Raw genomic sequence first — 19,141 nt, 5'->3', positions numbered from 1 at the left:
AGCCTTACTATACTATGTCGTTTTTTCGGATAAAAAAGCCTTACTATACTATGTCGTTTTCTGCGATAAAAAGCCTTACTATACTATGTCGTTTTTTCGCATAAAAATGCCTTACTATACTATGTCGTTTCTTGCGATAAAAAGCCTTACTATACTATGTCGTTTTTTTGCGATAAAAAGCCTTACTATCCTATGTCGTTTTTTTCGCATAAAAAAGCCTTACTATACTATGTCGTTTTTTTGCGATAAAAAGCCTTACTATACTATGTCGTTTTTTCGCATAAAAAGCCTTACTATACTATGTCGTTTTTTTGCGATAAAAAGCCTTACTATACTATGTCGTTTTTTCGCATAAAAAAGCCTTACTATACTATGTCGGTTTTTGCGATAAAAAGCCTTACTATACTATGTCGTTTTTTCGGATAAAAAAGCCTTACTATACTATGTCGTTTTCTGCGATAAAAAGCCTTACTATACTTTGTCGTTTTTTCGCCTAAAAAAGCCTTACTATACTATGTCGTTTTTTCGCATAAAAAAGCCTTACTATACTATGTCGTTTTTTCGCATAAAAAAGCCTCACTATACTATGTCGTTTTTTCGCATAAAAAAGCCTTACTATACTATGTCGTTTTTTCGCATAAAAAGCCTTACTATACTATGTCGTTTTTTTGCGATAAAAAGCCTTACTATACTATGTGGTTTTTTCGCATAAAAAAGCCTTACTATACTATGTCGTTTTCTGCGATAAAAAGCCTTACTATACTATGTCATTTTTTTACGGAAAAAAGCCTTACTAAACTATGTCATTTTTTTACGAAAAAAAAGCCTTATTTTTACTAATAGTTTTAACAAACTGTTGGGTCTGAAGTAACAGATCAACGTAATTACCAACCGTGCACAAAGGAAAAACGAGGCAGAGACTGTTATATTTTAAGTAAGAGAGGTCGAGGCGCGAGGTTGTAACTCGCGCTCGGCTCGGTCCTACTCCCTTCTCTTTTCAAGGTGAAGGATGTCTTTATTAAATTTCAGCATGATGTCATGGAAAAGTACAGAAGTTGAGATTATAGGCATCATGGAAAAATACAACAGTTGAACACTGAGGTGAGTTGAGAAGATTTTATAGACATCATGGAAGAGCATAAGATTAAGACAGAGATTATGGACAGGATGTTCTTTAGAAATGCACATTGTATTAAGACTCCTGTTTTAAGCAACTTCACACAGTAAATACAACTGCTTTCTTTTGGGAGCCTGTGGTTCAGTGAATAAGTCATTGGCCTCCCACCTCTGTGGACCTGAGTTCAAATCCTGGTTTGCTCTGCTTACCTAACTTGTCCCACTGAAAGGTACCATAAAGTACATAAGTGTGATCTGGGAGTGAAAAGAGGCAAAACAACAAATACTACTAACTCATTCTGTGGAGTGGTGGCCCAGTGGATAAGTCATCAGTTTCCCTCTTCTTTGGTCTTGGGTTCAAATCCAAGTGCTTGCAAAGATTTTCCCAATATTATTGAGGGTAAATGAAAGAGACAAAAGTATAAGTACTATTGCCTACTCTCATGGTGTGGTGGATCAGTGGATAAGTCTTCAGTCCTCCACATCTGTGGTCTTTAGTTCGAATCCTAGAACATGCAAAGATTTTCCCAATATTATTCAGGTAAATGAATGAGATAAAAGTATAAGTATTACTAATTTCTCTCACAGGATGGTGGCCCAGTGGTTAAGTCATCAGTTTGCCACCTCTGTGGTTCTGGGTTCAAATCCCAGTGCCTGCAAAAATTTTACAAATATTCAGGTAAAGGAATAAGATAAAAATATAAGTATTACTAACTTCTTTCACAGGGTGGTGGCCCAGTGGTTAAGTCATCAGCCTTTCACCACTGTGGTCTCTGGTTCAAATCCCAGTGCCTCCAAAGATCTTCAAAATATTATTCAGGTAAAGGAATAAGATAAAAATATAAGTATTACTATCTTCTTTCATAGGGTGGTGGCCCAGTGGTTAAGTCATCAGTCTGCCGCCTCTGTGGTTCTGGGTTCAAATCCCAGTACCTGTAAAGATTTTCCAAATATTATTCAGGTAAATGAATGAGATAAAAGTATAAGTTTTACCAACTTCTCTCACAGGGTGGTGGCCCAGTGGCTAAGTCATCAGTCTGCCGCCTCTGTGGTTCTGGGTTCAAATCCCAGTACCTGTAAAGATTTTCCAAATATTATTCGGGTAAATGAATGAGATAAAAGTATAAGTATTACCACTTCGTCTCACAGGGTAGTGGCCCAGTGGTTAAGTCGTCAGTCTGCCACCTCTGTGGTTCTGGGTTCAAATCCCAGTACCTGCAAAGATTTTCCAAATATTATTTAGGTAAATGAATGAGATAAAAGTATAAGTTTTACCAACTTCTCTCACAGGGTGGTGGCCCAGTGGTTAAGTCATCAACCTTTCACCACTGTGGTCTTTGGTTCAAATCCCAGTGCCTGCAAAGATTTTCAAAATATTATTCAGGTAAATGAATGAGATAAAAATATAAGTATTACTACTTTCTCTCACAAGGTGGTGGCCCAGTGGTTAAGTCATCAGTCTGCCACCTCTGTGGTCCTGGGTTCGAATCCCAGTGCCTGCAAAGGTTTTCCAAATATTACTCAGGTAAATGAATGAGATAAAAGTATAAGTATTACTAATATCTCTCACAGGCTGGTGGCCCAGTGGTTAAGTCATCAGTCTGCCACCTCTGTGGTCCTGGGTTCAAATCCCAGTACCTGTAAAGATTTTCCAAATATTATTCAGGTAAATGAATGAGATAAAAGTATAAGTTTTACCAACTTCTCTCACAGGGTGGTGGCACAGTGGCTAAGTCATCAGTCTGCCGCCTCTGTGGTTCTGGGTTCAAATCCCAGTACCTGTATAGATTTTCAAAATATTATTCAGGTAAATGAATGAGATAAAAATATAAGTATTACTACTTTCTCTCACAGGGTAGTGGCCCGGTGGCTAAGTCATCAGCCTTTCACCTCTGTGGTTCTGGGGTCGAATCCCAGTGCCTGCAAAGATTTTCCAAATATTATTTAGGTAAAGGAATAAGATAAAAATATAAGTATTACTGATTTCTTTCACAGGGTGGTGGCCCAGTGGTTAAGTCATCAGTCTGCCACCTCTGTGGTCCCGGGTTCGAATCCCAGGGCCTGCAAATATTTTCCCAATATTATTCAGTTAAAAGAATAAGTGTATAAGTATAAGTATTCAGTGGTGAATGAAGCATTTTAACAAAAAAATGACTAAGTGTTTCACCCCATTTCCTTGGATAAAACCTTTCAACACCTATGTATAAGTGGGGCACGAGTTGGTGTAGTGGGTTGCACACTTGCCTTTGCACCGAGAGAACGTGAGTTCGCTTCCCGGTGTCGGCGGTTCACTGACCAAGCAAGCGGTCGAGGGTCGGCCGAAGGCCGACCCGAGAACGCCTTTTGCACAGACAGGTCCATCAAGTGTCTTCCGAACTGCCGAAGGCAGTTCGGAATATAACCTTTTGCTGAAAAGTATGACTAAGTGTTAAATATAAATTAAAAAGTTTTTCTTTTTTTTTCTTCATCTTCTTATTCCATTTTCCAGACTACTTGGTTCGGTGATCAGCCAAATGTCGACAGCGGGAAGCGAACCCAGGTCCCCACGACCGGAGTCCAGTGCACTAACCTCTGCGCCAACCGAGTGGCTACACTTTACCTTGTCTTCATTTGAAGCTCTTGACTGCAAATACACAGAAACAACTATGTGAAAATGTGTCACGACCAGGACTTGAACCCAGGGCACCCAGACGAAAGACAGGTGACTTAACCTCTACGCCACAGTGCCACGCTGTACAATGTCGTTTTTTTTTTAGCAAAAAAGCCACACGATGCTATGCCGCTTTTTTTAAGGGAAAAAACCTTACTATACTATGTTGTTTTTTAAGGGAAAAAACCTTACTATAGTATGTTTTTTTTAAAGAAAAAAACCTTATAATACTATGTTGTTATTTTTCAAGAAAAAAAGCGACTTACTATATTATGCTGATTTTATGAGGTTAGGGTTTGGTTAGGGTTAGGGTGAGGGTTTGATGAAGTCATCCTCTCATCACATTGTTTCCAGCACAGCACAGAAGAGTCAGTGTGGGATGCTGCAGCTGCGTCCCCAAGGGGGACCTTGGGGGTGGGCTAGTGCCGTCAAGAGAGCAAATTTGCAGTTCTCCCTTCCTTCCCTTCATCCCAGGGCCAATCCGCCTACAAATAAACCGACTTCCTGACCGCCCCGTCAGTGGCGACCATGACATCACATGACATCCTCGTCTCACTTCACGAGAACAAGACGACTCACAGAGACGTCTGGCTCAAAGAGGTCATTCTGCTGTACATCACTCCATCTTTTTTGCTATCTGTGTTGCTCTATTGTGCCAAAGTGGGTCTAATGAGTGGCAAATGTGCTTAATTGGGCGAGAACAAGAGAGCGTCTATTCTGCAGGACGCACGATGGACACAAGCGCTCTGCTGCTCTCTGTGACTCATCGGCTGAACTATGGAGTCACTTTGAAGATAGACGTACGTCCATTAGAGGCGCCACAATGACAATCTTTTACATCCCTCTAACCCAGGAGTTGGGAAGCTTTTTGACAGAGAGCCATAAACTATTCCTATTTTCAATTGTTATTCATTGAGAGCCATACTTATGATTTACTAGAAGTAAAAATATGTGCATTTTTAGTCATTTCACTGCCTTTAAAGTAGAAAAAGTCTCAGAATTATGTTGACAAAATTGTTACCCTGATGATAATAAATGGGATGCATGCATGCAGAAAGGTTTAATTAAAAACTGGAAGATTTAAGCAAGTCTAGACATAGTGTCCAGATTTGAGCTAAGAGAGCCATAAGCACCTATCAAAAGAGCCAAATGTGGCTCCTGAGCCATAGGTTCCCTACCCCTGCCCTAACCCTTTCATTGCAAACGACATCCCCCTAATCTTAACCCAAATCCCCCTCACCCACCCCCAAACGCGCTCCATGCATTGTTTTGCACGAGTGTGTTGTTGAACCCAGTTGCAGGAAAACAGGTAAAAGGTAAAGACAGGGGAGTAGCATGCACTACAAAAACGAGACTTATCGATGCAATGATCTCATAATTTAAAATCAAACCTGATCCGCGAGGACATGGGGGAAACGAGCATCATCGAGGATGGCGTAGGATGAAGAAATATACTAAACAAACATGGCGGTTGACGAGACGATCACAAACGCTGTGGGCGTGGGAAAAACCAGGTGAGCTCAATGTGCAACAGATCGATCACACGGTGAAATGAAACCAAACAAAACAACAAAAGCAATCGCTAACACTCATTAGAAAAAGATTCCTGACAGATGCATAGAAAGATATTCCTAGATTCCCAATAGTGAGTATGCATCGAATAAAAGCGCTCCAAATTGTTTGACCATACCTGCATGACTCCGCCTCCTGACTTCCGGAAAGCTCTGCAGGACCGGAAAGCGTCATCACGGTTGCTGCAATCCCTGGGGCTTCGAGTTGCTATGGTAACTGCGGAGCACAATGACACAGAGGATGGGGGCAGCCATCTCGGGTATGCATGCAAAGGACTGCCATGTTGGTACTGACCTCTTTTTTTTTGTTGGAAGAAATATAACTTCCACTAGCTATTTATAGCAGCCGGTGACGAATACACAGTTGGTCTTCTCTTGTGAACGTCAAGAAAAGGAAGCCGACAGCAAGTGGAGTGATTTCAGAATCTTTTATTTGAAATGTCAGTGTTCAAGAGAAAATAAAACAGCAATATAAATATTAGCATAAAAAGAAGAAGGGGTGCACAGGGATAAAGCGAGGGGGCAAGTATTTGATAAGAAAGATAGATAGTACAGCAGGATAGAGTAGTATTAATTCAGCAGCGGACGGACATACACATATATCATATTTATAGTCATTTGTTCATATGGACAGAAAGAGAATGCACAAGATCAAGTCACTGCAAAAAGAACATTGAGAGATTACAGAAGGATAGAAAGATATTCCTATTTTTTTGTCCTTTCTTTACAAGGCGATAAAGGAGAAAATGAACACAAAAAAATATGCGCAACACATATATCACGAGTTAACTAGTCTACGCGTGTCACCTTATCTAAAGTTGAAATCTTTTTTTATTTCTTTTTATGTACACTGAAGAGTTAGTTGGCATGGTGCTGAAGAACAGCTCCCATTTTCCATTTCATTTTTTTTCCATCTTTTTCTTGAAAAACAAAATGCAACACATTCCAGTAGTGAGCCGCGCTTTGCGGAGAAGGTCGGGCGGGCGGACGGCGGCGACGGCGGCGGCGCTCCCTACGACACATACACCTGGCTCACACCATCGACGGGACTTGCGGGTATTTACAAGTGAGCGGATGGGGGGGAGGAGGATATCGATGGAAGGGAGGCCGAGGACGAGTACGACCCGTGACCAAGTGGTTTCTCTGTACATTCAGCGCTTGAGGCCACAGTTTCAGGCCAAAGCCATTGGCCAGCGCTCACCAGCTAGACTTGCGCGCAATTGCCGGACGCCGTCATAGCGAGCCCAATTGACGACACCGCTTCGTTTAAGTGAGATACGTATCGTCAGTGCAATACTTTGGGGAGGACCGGATTGGGGGATCGCACAATTTAGTGCCTCAAATGGATTTGTGTCTTACTTTTAATGGTTACAAAAGCCAGGGGGGGTGGGTCAAATGCTACATGGTGCATTCCGTTTAGCGGGGGCGTGGCTTATCCTTCTCTCTTGCAATGCATAGTTTGCGACTCTAAACTAGTAAAAGGTGGTTCCGAGAGCATGCAGACGTAATAGCGGTAAAACAACGACCTCGGTATCTCCAGCTCGGGGCCGAGCGAGCCTACGTACAATTATCATGGCGACAGCCAAATTCCCGCTGGAGAGGGAGAGAGAGAGAGAGAGAGCACAATAAATCCAACATGAAAGATTTCTCTGAATACATCACTTGCTTTTTAGAAGCCTCGCCCGCCTGGGAGGTTTCTCGTCTCCAGCACAAAAGAAAAAGAAAAGAAAAGATCATTGCAAGAAGCCCTCACACCCGGCTCAAAAATATCAAGGGGACGGACCGATGGACGGACGGATGGACGGACGGATGGACGCCTTCCCAAGAAAACCGCGTGCCCGCCAGCGATATCTCCCGGCAGGGTGTGAGGGCTTGCTTCGGCGGACGGATCGCATCCGGCGCTTTGCTTTCTACTTTTTCTCCTTCTTGGTGGACTTCTTCTTGGAAGCCGGGGTCTGGGCGGCTTTGGGGGCCTCGGGCTGGCCCCCCTGGGGTGGGGGCAGGGCCTGCTGGCTGGCCTGCTGGGCCATGGCCTGCTGCTGCTGCTGTTGTTGTTGCTGTTGCTGCTGTTGCTGTTGCTGCTGCTGGGGGTTGGAGGTCAGCGTGGCCGTGCTGCCGGGGATGTAGACGTTCTGCCGGTAGTCGGGCACGTGCTGCAGGGTGAACTGGGGGCTGTAGCGGGTGCTCAGGCCCATGGTGCCGGGACCCAGGGTGCCACTGGCGTCACTCACTGTAAAAAAGAAAATGGTCACAAAACATTAAGTGGCTATAAATGTGTTTGCCTCAGCAGAAACAGCAAAAATGGCAAGCGAACTAAATATAAACTGCTTGTGCATATATCATCAGACGACTGTAGGATGATGGTGACAGACAGCACGGCGACACACGACATGCGGAAACCCCACATTTATCATTCCGAACCCCGAGCTATGTAAACATACGTGGGTCTCCCTGGAAATGCATTTCACATTTCTGCTCTCTACTTTTAGTGCTGCTATTTTAGCCGAGGCTGTGGTTGTCCGCTCTGGTCCCTCGCCGTGTATGCCTCAGCTCATGGTTCTTCCTCAGCCTCCGCAATGCAGAGCCGCAAACACTTCCCCCCACCAATCACGTCGCCGCATAACGTAAACACTCCCGCCTGGCCGCTCTCCACGCTGGTACACGACAGCCCTTTTTCCTTCTTATCGCCGTCTTTGTGGATGACCTTCATTGGATTACGATGGGCTATATTTGTGCTGACGCCATTACATTATAGAGAATGGGGGAGGGTAAAAAAAAATTAAGCAAAAAACAAAAAACGCATGTTTGAAGGACGTGGCATAAGGAGTAACAGCAGCCGATCTGACAATTTGGCCAAGTTTCATGTTCTTTTTCTAGTCTGTTTGATTGATAGAGCTGGAAGCGTCCTAGTCAAAAAGGAATTGGACGTCTATAAACGTCAATGGCAGCCAAAGAAGACGAGATGAGGAGTTCAAAAGTCTCCTGCCCAGACCAAGACATTTTTGTGACATTTAAAAAACAATGTATGAGTGGTAGCGGGCTTGATTTTCTTACCATTGGCAGCGGCCATCAGGGCTTGGAGCTGTTCGGCTTCGGTCGGGGGTTGGGGCCAGGGGCCGGTTCCCATGGCAACCTCAGGTCCTCCGGCAGCCCTGCGCATGCACGCGAGAGAGAAGACGGATTTAGCATGGGAGAGGCTTTTTTCGCCATTCGGTGGGAAAGTGGCTGACAAAAAGTGAGGCGACAATGCATCACGGTGGTGAACGTGTTTTGGTGGAAAAAACAAGTAGTCTATGAACAAACACAAAGGCATCCTTTCCTCATGGGCAAAGGAACTTACTGCCATTTGCGTGTGTTGAGAACTACATTCTACTGCGCTCTTTGGAACTGGGTTTGAATCTGGGTTTCTACTACTACACAAACAAGATGAATTTGTCTCCTGGGCACAATGTTTGCCAACCTAGCCATCTCCTTGTCAGCAAATGGCCTCATTTGCGTTAAACGGAGCCGTGGCTTATCACATCCTGTGGCCCTCTGGCGGGCTCCCTGCGCTCCACATTTATCAGATAGGCTTTTGGCCGTGTCCCACGGACCTTCCCCCGAGACTTTCGAAGCAAATCCAGCCCGGATCTGGCCTTCCGCAAGCGGCGACATTGACAAAAGGCCACACAGCGCAGCGCCATTTTCTTTGCTTTTTTTTGCACACATATAAAGGCAGGAGAGCGCAGGGCAGGGCAGGGCGGGTCGCTATCTACGCCACAGCAGGCATTGTGGCCTAAATGGCACACGGCCGGCGCCACAAACGCCATCAAAACTTTTGAGAGAGACTGACTGACTGACACAAGCTCTACACACAAACACACAGCCTCAGGCCGGGTTGCACTACGACAGGAAACGCCATCTCTGCCCTTCCGAGCCGACTACGTCCGACGGGTTTCCGTCCGCGTCCGTGGGCTATAAAAGGGCAGAGAGAGGGCGACCACACTTTCTGCATCTAAATGAGTACCTTGTCCCGCTCTTCGGCGTCCAGCGTATGTGTGTGCCGTATGGCATGTGGGGGGGACTAAAAACACAAGGCGTTACACACTCTCACACACAGATTTAATCTTACAATATCGGCTTGGAGAAATAATTTTGCCAAACTTAAATTGGTCAGAGGCCTTTAAAAAAGCTAAAAGTGGAAGCTGTTGTTAGGATTGAACTTTGTACTGGTCCAATCGGTTCCCACCATAGCCCACTAAATCATGGTAGTAGTTCTCAGAATGATGGACGTGAAAAAAAGAAGCAAATTCAATGGAAAACCCAATTAAAAGTTAATGAGAACATGTTGTTCCAAGAAATTAAAGTAAAAAAAGGCTAAATCTCCCCAAAAAGCTACAACTGCATTTCATAAGTAGACATACAGCTGGAAAAATGATGGCCGAATCAACTACGGCATTGCAAAATACAACTTTCTTTCAAATAATGAGTCATTGGAGTTTTGAACTCATTCCACTCGGAGTCGTTCCTAAATTCTCAGGCCTTTCCTTTTTCAAAATGGCTTTTCAGCCTCGGTGGGCGTGCGTTGCTTCTATTCAGAGACTTGGGTACTCGCCACTAGACTAAAGGCATACCGCGTTCGAAATTGTGGATGGAAAGCTCAAAAGTCTGACAGCCCTGGTTTTGGGACTAAGTAGAATGTTTGGAAAATACGGGGAATGAAAAAATTGCACGTTGATTGCGCAAACGTCTCACTGGGATGGATAAAAACAGCCGTCAGCCGGCAAGAAAGGAGGCCAGAACAACTGCGTCCTCACCTCCTCTCCCCTCCCCCATCACTCTGCTCCTCTGCAGCGAGCGGAGGGGAGAGCGGGGGGAGCAACGCGAGGGGGAGGAGGCTGCGGCAGCCATTTTCTCAAACGCTGGCTGCGTGAGGGGGATGAAGCCGCATCAAAGTGGCTTTTTTTGCAAGGATTCCCAAAGCGGCTGGTGCATTTTAATGGCCTTTTCTCATTTCTTTTTCTTTCCTGATTGTCTTGACGTTGTGAGCGTGCAAGTTGACTCACCCGCTGGGTCCTGGTCTGGGTCCCTGGTTGAAGCGCCAGTCGTTGCTCGGAGGCTTTTGCTGCAAAGATAGAAGAGAAAAATTGCCACGTGAATAATGACTTTCACATCAACCCACTTTGACGTTGTGTCACGTTGCAGTGTTTTTTTTTTTTTTTTGGCTGACGCATCTGTGCAAGTGTGTTGCGTGTGTACCTTTCCACATGATAAAACTGGAGGGAGAATCATTTGTTTTGGAAAATGGAGACAAAACAAGCAGTCACTGAAAGGAAAACTAATCGAGGTTTGTTTGATGACAAGGAAAGCAAACACAAATTGGCCTTGAGCTCTTCTCAGCCATCCAAAATGCTCCACACAGAATGGTATAAAAAACTATATACTATTCATTAAAAAGTAAAAAATGGCCAATCTACAAAAACTACAGCAATGTGAACTTTAGCAGATTGACTCTGCCAACCTTTCCTACCTGCTTAAAGCACGTCTAGTCTGCATCTGTCACATATTTGAGTAAGACAAACAAATTACAAGCTGCCCGAGTTGCCTCATGAGAGCAGCTGGTCAACATCTGTCATGCACCCCCGCCAAAAGAAATAAAAAAAAAAATGTACACCAAGCACCAAAAGGTCATTCAACTGGTGTAACTTCATTTTTTTTTCATGTAGAAAGCACAAAGAGCAAATCTTTGTGGGTGAGGGGCTTTCAAGAAAGAAGGGATGCTCTATATTTAGGTATGGCCCAGGGCGGCTTAAATGAAAAGTTCCCAGGCAGGACATTACTGACAAAAGATGGAAAAAGTGGAAGTGAGAGGGCATTTTCTTAAAAAGAGCCTGTAACACATTCAAGCGCAAACCCGGCGCTAAAAGCATGACGCAAAGCGCCTTTACTATCCCCTCCTCTTAGTCGTCTTGCCCCCGTTGCGAGATGGCGTCACGTGGCAATGCGGCGACAGATGGCCGGCTGGCCCCACTCAATCACGGCCACCGAGGGAACCATGTTGAATGAGTGAAGGCTTAAGAAGAAAGGCCTACAACATCTTTTTTTGCCACTCTTTGACGTCATGCACATAATTAAACTATGTTAAGTAAACATGCGTGCTACATTGGAAACGATCGGAAGGCCACGTTTTGACCGAGGAAGTCAGAGCGGAATCCTGTGACTAATTATCAGTGGACGTCAGGATGTCAGGGGTCGCCCCAAAGACCTCGCCATTTCCTGTTTGTGACCTTCCATTCCTTTCCTTTGTTGCTCTTGTCTTTTAATTATTGCCTATTGCGAAAACAAGAGAAATTAAAAGGATTTAAGCAAGCAACGGGCTAACAATTTGAGATCACACCAAAGTAGGATAGACTGGTCAATTAAACTCAAAACAAATCCTATTACTCTACTAACAGAACCAATGGCGACAAAGGAACGTCCCCCCCCCTAAATATTCATAATGTACCCTAGATGCGACAAGATGGCGATGAGGCCTGAAAGAATGATCCTAAGTTCAACTGAATTGTTTTTGACCCAAACTATGGCAAATACGGTCCACATTTTCACTCTCGAGCAAAAACCACCAGTGAAATTGGACACAAGGTCAAAGCACGAGGCCACGCTGAGTCGTGAGTCACTGACAAAAAAAAAAAGAGGTCAAACTTGGGTGAGTTTCCTCACCTCGCCGGCCGGGCTCGCTTGGTGCTTCCTGCTGAGGCTGAGTGTGGTATTGAGCGTGTTGTCGTGACTCAACATGGGCGTCTTCATGAACACAAAGTCGCTCCTGCTGGACAGGGTGGAGTAGCAGGGTCTGTAGGTGCGCGTGTGAGGGTCCCGGGGGTCCCCCACCACCTCCATGTAACGGATGGGCCCGTCAGAGTTGAGCTGCAGGTGCAAGTCCTTGCCGGGCCGCTGCTGGTAGCGGCCCGAGCGCCGCTTGCCGTAGCAGCAGTCGCAACCGCCCGTCCCGTCGCGCCGCCCCCTCAGGCAGCGCGCCGCCACCGCCGCCAGCGTGACCAAGGCCACGGCCGAGACGCAGGCCAGCGACACCGCCAGGTACAGGGTGACGTCCGACAGGCCCCGGCGCGACGAGGACGGCGTGCGCTGCGGTCGCCTCGGGGTCTCCACCTCTCCCTTCTCGTCCACGGCGACCGTGACGTTAAGCTCGCAGGACTTTGGCGGCAGGCCGTGGTCACGGACGACCACCACGATGGAGTACGCCGATCCCCCTTCCTCCTCGGCCCACTTGCGAGCCGTGCGTAGGTCGCCCGAGTGCGTCCCGATGGAAAACATGGCGGCGTGCGGTCCGGGGGCGATGGAGTAGAACAACCAGGCGTTGTGCCCGCTGTCGGGGTCCACTCCCACCAGCTTGTTCAGGAGGTAGCCCGGGCCGGCCGAGACGGGCGCCGTCAGCTGCAGTTCCCCGTCCTGCGGGATGGCGGGATGCACGATGGCCGGCGCATTGTCATTGGCGTCCACCACAAATACGTGCACGGTGACGTTGGCCGTCCTGGGGGGCGTCCCGCCGTCCCTGGCTTGGACCTCAATGCGGAAGGCTTTAATCTGCTCGTGGTCCAAGGAGCGCACGCTGAAGATCTGCCCATTTTCCGGGTTGATGTAGACATACGAGGACACGGGCGAGCCCTGGACCAGACCGGGAAGGAGAGAGTAGGTCACCCGGGCGTTGTCGCCCAGGTCCGGGTCAGTGGCCGACACGGCGGCGACGGGGGCGCTCGGGGCGTTGTTCTCCGGGACGTCCACCGAGTAGGAGCTCTGGGAAAAGGTCGGCGCGTTGTCGTTGACGTCGGACAGCTCCACGGCGAAGGCGGCCCGCGACGACAGCGGTGGCGAGCCGCCGTCCGACGCCACAATGACCACCTCGTAGCGGGAGTGGGTTTCCCGGTCCAGCGGGCCCGCCGTGACCAGGCTGTAGTGCATCCCGAAAGCCGAGTTGAGGCGGAAAGGCAGCCCCGGCGCCACGCTCAGTCGGACCTCTCCGTTGCGGCCCGAGTCCAGATCGCGAGCGGCGATGAGGGCGACCACCGTGCCCGGGGCGGCGTCTTCTTTGACGGTGTTGGTGACCGAGGTGAGCGTGACCTCGGGCGCGTTGTCGTTGACGTCGGCGACCTCCACCATGACGTTGCAGGATCCCTCCATGGGCGGCGAGCCGCCGTCTCGGGCCCGCACAGTCAGTTGGTAGGACGAAGCCTTCTCATAGTCCACCTGGCCCCGCACGTGAATCTCGCCACTCTGGGAGTCCACGGCGAAAAGCGCCAGGACGCGCTCCGGCGTGTACTTACTAAACGCGAAGGTTATTTCTCCGTTGCGACCCGAGTCGGCGTCGCTGGCGTTCAAGCGGGTGACCAGAGTTCCCGGCGCCACATTCTCCGACAGACTGGCCCGCACGACGGGCTCCCGGAAGACGGGTGCGTTGTCATTGACGTCCAGGACGTTGACCATTAGAAGCGTGGACCCTGATTTGGGCGGCTGTCCGCCGTCCACGGCAGTCAGCAGCAGCTGGAAGGAAGAACGCTCCTCCCTGTCCAGAGGTTTGGACAGCACCAACTCGGGAAACTTTGTGCCGTCGCTCTCAGTCTCTACATTCAAAGTAAAAAAGTCATTTTCTGCCAGGTGGTACGTGCGGAGCGAGTTGGCGCCCACGTCGGGATCGTGCGCGCTCTCCAAGCGGAAGCCAGTGCCTCGCGCTGATGCCTCAGACACATCCAGCGTCACGCTGTCCGTGGAAAATTGCGGCGCGTTGTCATTGACGTCCGCGATGTCCACCACCACACGCTGGATCTCCAAGGGATCCGACAAAAGGAGCTGAAGGTGGAGCGAACAGGACAAGCTGCGCTCGCACATCTGCTCCCTGTCAATCTTCTGCTTGATGACCAGTTCGCCAGTGGCCGGCCTGACTTCCAGATACTGGACGTCCGATTGAGACTCCACGCGCAGGCGGCGTTGGACGATCCCTTGGGGGCCGAGGCCCAAATCCTTGGCCACGTTGCCCACCACGGATCCCGGGCTGAGCTCCTCCGATACGGAGTAGCTGAGCTGGGCGGTGGCGGAGGAGAGGCAGGCCAGAAAGCAGCAGAGCCTCGACAGCGAGCTCCCTCTTCCTCCCCCTCGTCCTCCTACTCCTCCTCCTCCTCCTCCTCCTCCCGCCCCGGAGCGCTTCCTCTGCCTGCGGCTCGGAGCCATTGTCCGGCAAAACGTGGAACTTTCTTCCCCTTTACCTTATCGTGTCCCTTTTCATTTTGGTGAAGATGAGATCCCAGCCGATTCCTTGGCGAGGGTATCCGCTTTCCGCTTGAAGAAAGGAGTAACGGGACGTTTTGAGGCGATCATGACCGCCAACTTCCAGCAGAAAAGGCTCGGGCGGCCGATAGAAAAACTCAACTGGTTTCTCTCAGTCCAACTTTACACTGGCTTCCCCCTCTCGCGCCTCCCTTCACTGGTGGGTGGAGAGAGGAAAATGGAAGCCTTCCCACTTTGTGGAACACACACACAAAGGTCTTTCACACGCTCTCACGCACGCACGAGCACACGCACGCATGTAACTAGTGGAAACAAAAAGTGGGGAAAGTTTTTACCCCGTGAGAGGGCGCCAGAGCCAAACTGGGCCAAACAACACGATGCAAACAACACAAGGCCCAAGTAGGAAATGTCAATTGAGTTGAATGGAAGACAAACATTGATGACACCCAACCTCTCCCACAATCTGGAATACTAATTTGTACTAACGTGCAATTTGAAGGTTCAGTTTTTGATGGAGAAGACACCCTCTTTGATGATTTCCATGCCAGTAGAAAAAAATGTTGACGAATAAATTGAACAAAAACAAAATGCAACGTTTTGATGCGTACTAGTGGCAACAAAAGTAAACAAGAGGCAGTATTTCCAGGAAGTGGGAGGGAGCAGACATGTTCTCATTACTGCTACTATTTTCTCCCAAATGAGGCTAACCCAGTGGTGGGCAAACTATTTCACTGTGAGCCACAGTGGTCAGAGTGTGTTTTGGTTGCAACCTCAAAAGAGGAAAACTTGCAGCCAGTCTGATGTGTTACAAATGCCATCAAGTGATTGCAGTCAAGTGTTGCTCGTTTCAGCACAACCCCGATGCTTCACTCTGTGCCTGATGGGCACTGACTAATGGGACTACACAATCAACATCCCTCCAAAAAAACAATAAACAAGCTCCCTAAACTCAGTATTGCATGATAGGCATTGTAAATATTATTGTGATATTATTTTGGATTTACTGCTGTAGCCCTGATTCATCCCCTAGACATCCTTCATACTAATTTAGACATATATGGAATACTATGTGAGTTTCAGAACCAACAAATGCTCTCCAAATGGTGCTCGTTGACTACAAAATCTCAGCAACAGCCAGTCTCAGCCTAAAATTGGGTGATTGCATGTGAGAAATCTTTGCTCACCTGCTGGCTCTCAAAAGTCCAGGTGCTGTCAGGTAAAGAAGCGTCCAGGACGCTGATGACCTCCTTAAAGTCGCTGGTGCTGCTGGGCTTGACCAGAGTGAAGTCGCTGTACTCCGACATGGGCGACATGCACGAGCGGAAGGAGTGGCTCTGAGACATGGCGTCTCCGCCCAGGACCTCCACGTACTTGATGGGGCCGTCCTGGTTCAGTTGGACGTGCAAGTTTCTATGGGGCTTCAAGTCCCTCTCACAGTGGGCCCGCCTGGCGCAACAACTGGAGCAGGTGGAGCCATCAGAACCACTCCTGGCGCATTTGGCCGCCAGGACCAGCAAAGTCAACAGCGACAGCAAAGACACAGAGGCCAGTGACACAATCAAATAGAGCGTGGTCATTCTGCCGCCCTTGGCGCCGGCCTCGGCCTTGCGTCTCGGGTCCGAGACGGGCTCGCTGGCGCCCTCTTCCAGCAGCACCGACAAGGTGACGGTGGCGGAGCGGGCCGGTTGCCCGTCGTCCCGTGCCTCCACCACCAGCCTCTGAGAGGACTCGTCGCGCTCGGCCACAGGGCGCTTAGTCCTCAGCTCGCCCGTGTACAGGCTCAGCGAGAAGAGACTGGTGTCTGTGGCCTCTGCCAGCCTGTAGGAAACCCAGGCGTTGTGGCCCGAGTCGGCGTCCACGGCCGTCACTTTGGCCAGAAGGTGGCCCGCCTTGGCCGAGCGGGGCAGTCTCAGGTGGGAGGCGGCGTGAGGAGAAGGGTAGATGATGGCTGGGGCGTTGTCGTTCTGGTCCAGGACAAAGACGTGGACGGTGGCATTGCCCTTGAGTGGCGGGGTGCCCTGGTCTCTTGCCTCCACCACCACGTCAAACCTTTTGACTTTCTCGTAGTCAAAGGAGTGCATGCTATAAAGGCTGCCATTCTCTGCGTTCACATAGACGTAAGACGACGCAGAACCATCATGAGCCCGAGAGTCCACGATGGCGTACGACAACTTGGCATTTTGGCCCGCGTCCGCGTCACTGGCAGACACTGAGAACAATATTGAGCCTGCTGGACCGTTTTCTTTAACAAAAACGTTATAGGATTTCTGAGAGAAGACAGGGGGATTGTCGTTGACGTCAGTGACGCTGACGGCGATTGTTTTCTTACTGGAGAGAGGCGGCGAACCCAAATCCGTGGCTGTTATTTCAATTTGATACTCAGACACGCTCTCTCGGTCCAAAGCGCCGCTGGTGACCAAAGCGTAATTATTCGAAAAGGAGCTTTTTAGGTCGAACGGGGATCCCTTCTTTAGTTGTAATGTCACATTAGCATTAACTCCCGAGTCGAGATCTCGAGCAGTAATGAGGGCCACCACAGTTCCGCTGCGGGCGTCCTCGGGAACAGGTTTGGGCTGCGACGTGAGGACAATTTCAGGAGGGTTATCATTGAAATCCATCACATCCACCTGCACGCGACAATGGCCTTCCATCTGAGGGCTGCCTTTATCTTTAGCTGTTATGTCAATGTCATATGACTTTGTGGCCTCATAGTCTAACTCAGCCTTTAGCCAGATCTCACCGGAGGTGGGATTGATATCAAACATGGATGACACGGAATCTGGAGTTGACGTGCTAAAGGAGAATTCAATTTCACCGTTGGAACCTTCATCTGCATCAGTCGCTTTTGGTCGGATAACAATAGTTTCTTTCACACTCTGTTCACTCAGCTTTACTTCGTAAAGATTTTTCTCAAAGATGGGAAAGTTGTCATTATTATCAAGTACATTTATGGTAATTTGGGATGTTCCCGATCTAGCCGGAATGCCCCCGTCTAATGCAGTTAATATAAATGTGTGCATTGCTTTCTTCTCCCGGTCTAAAGGCTTATCCAGCACAAGCTCAGGCATAGATTTCCCACCCTCTATTTGTTTGAATCGGAGAGAGCAGCAGTCATTTTTACTCAAAGTATATGATTTAATAGAATTGATTCCCACATCGGGATCGGCTGCACTCTTTAATGGAAAACGTCTTCCCACAGCTGCAGATTCGGCTAAATTCAAGGATAATTCATTAGACATAAACATCGGGGCGTTATCATTAATATCCCTGATTTCCACCTCAATTCTGTGCAACTGCAACGGATCCTCGACGACGACCTGCAGAGGGAGCACACAGCTGGCACTCTGTCCGCATAAAGCCTCTCTGTCTATTCTCTCGTTCACTAGAAGCTCGCCCTTCCCTTCATCAATGCTGAAATACTCGTTACCAACCTCAGACGCCAGACGCAGCTTGCGCTCAAATATCTCAGACAGCCCCAAAGACAGGTCTTTGGCCAAATTGCCCACCACCGAGCCTCTCTTGAGCTCCTCCGGAACACTATAACGCGTCTGGGCGTCCCCTGTAGTCCACAATAGGAAATGGCACAAAAGAGCTGTCCCTCGCCAGTCTCGGCATCCTTTTGTCTTTGTCATCCTGCCTCCGACGTTGTCAAGCAAACCTCCTCCTAAGCAGCATCCTCCTTCTCCTCACATTGATGGATAATTCCAGTAAAACGAGGGGTACTCCCAAAAACAACACCTCAAGCCATTTGAGGAAAATTCCAGTAATATATTGGGTCTAATATTTAAAAAAAGAGCTGATTCCTCTCTGTGTGCGCTGCAGCTCAGTGCATTCTCTCTCTACAGCGAGATGAAGCTGCATGGGGGTAGGGAAGAGATTGCTTTGTACAGTCTCCAATCCTATTGGTTCACAGCCTGGCTAGCAGCAGCCAATAAGGAGGAAGCTGATCTCCATCCTCGCTCAAATTCACCGCTCTCTCTCCCTCCCTCTCCTTCTCCATTGATAGCCACATCATGCCTTTATCCCGTTTATCTGTGGCTGTTAGTATCACACAGCTTTGTGGGATGCAACTAAAACAAATATTTTAGAACCTATAAATCGTAGAAGAAAAAAGCCAACTAATTATTCAGGAAAATGTTATATAATGCATAAGAAAATTCAATGGTACCGATTTGTTATTCTTAACACTATGATTTGCTGCATTGTATAAAATAATTGATTTATAATAGAAGGAAAAGTAGATTCGCTGTCCCAACCCCCCACAGGACTAACCAAAAGTGTTGTATAGAAGTCAATAAAATCAAAATGATGCAAACACTGCTTAAAATAGATTAAAAGTAGGAGAAAGAAGATTCAGGAATCTGAATTGAGGTAAAAGACTGTCAGGCGAACGCAATGTTTGACCTCCCCTAAAGTCGCTGTCCAACACTTGCGGTGCTGAAGTGGGATTTCAATGGGAAAGCCATAGGAAAGATGTACGTATATACGAGCCTCAAACGGTCATTAGTTTCACCAGCGTGCTGTGTTT

The 19,141-nt window shown here is 48.2% G+C and overlaps 1 protein-coding gene and 2 long non-coding RNA genes across 53 annotated transcripts in view; all 3 read right to left on the bottom strand.

Moving 5' to 3' along the window:
- Positions 1 to 923: 923 nt before the first annotated feature.
- LOC144207522 (uncharacterized) lies at positions 924 to 1,910 on the bottom strand. The gene is made up of 3 exons (XR_013328699.1): positions 1,832 to 1,910; positions 1,703 to 1,770; positions 924 to 1,622 (listed from the first exon to the last, which is right to left on the bottom strand). It is a non-coding gene; the product is annotated as an uncharacterized LOC144207522 (long non-coding RNA).
- Positions 1,911 to 1,981: 71 nt separating this feature from the next.
- Positions 1,982 to 5,450, bottom strand: LOC144207612 (uncharacterized). 2 transcript variants are annotated; one of them, XR_013328729.1, is made up of 7 exons: positions 5,158 to 5,450; positions 2,969 to 3,739; positions 2,687 to 2,754; positions 2,546 to 2,613; positions 2,396 to 2,472; positions 2,114 to 2,190; positions 1,982 to 2,049 (listed from the first exon to the last, which is right to left on the bottom strand). It is a non-coding gene; the product is annotated as an uncharacterized LOC144207612 (long non-coding RNA). The 2 variants fall into 2 exon arrangements; XR_013328730.1 differs by lacking the exons at positions 2,969 to 3,739; positions 5,158 to 5,450 and adding an exon at positions 2,819 to 2,898.
- Positions 5,451 to 5,746: 296 nt separating this feature from the next.
- LOC144207596 (protocadherin gamma-C5-like) overlaps positions 5,747 to 19,141 on the bottom strand; it is a 128,597-nt gene continuing 115,202 nt past the window's right edge. For 26 of the 50 annotated variants that reach the window (XM_077733166.1, XM_077733157.1, XM_077733149.1 and 23 more), the window contains exons 2-5: positions 10,383 to 10,441; positions 9,344 to 9,400; positions 8,392 to 8,489; positions 5,747 to 7,567 (exon numbers count right to left, since the gene is read on the bottom strand). In XM_077733166.1, coding sequence (XP_077589292.1) covers positions 7,248 to 7,567; positions 8,392 to 8,489; positions 9,344 to 9,400; positions 10,383 to 10,441 — 534 coding nt within the window. In that variant the 3' untranslated portion in view covers positions 5,747 to 7,247. Of the gene's footprint in view, positions 7,568 to 8,391; positions 8,490 to 9,343; positions 9,401 to 10,382; positions 10,442 to 12,036; positions 14,909 to 15,797; positions 18,003 to 19,141 lie in introns of those variants that run through there. The other 24 variants (XM_077733172.1, XM_077733186.1, XM_077733181.1 and 21 more) reach the window with 5 other exon arrangements.

This window comes from Stigmatopora nigra, chromosome 14, assembly GCF_051989575.1.
Source record: "Stigmatopora nigra isolate UIUO_SnigA chromosome 14, RoL_Snig_1.1, whole genome shotgun sequence".
In the NCBI taxonomy this organism is placed as follows: Eukaryota; Metazoa; Chordata; class Actinopteri; order Syngnathiformes; family Syngnathidae; genus Stigmatopora; species Stigmatopora nigra.
Note: the sequence above shows the minus strand (reverse complement) of the source record. Positions and strands in the feature narration are given on the sequence as shown.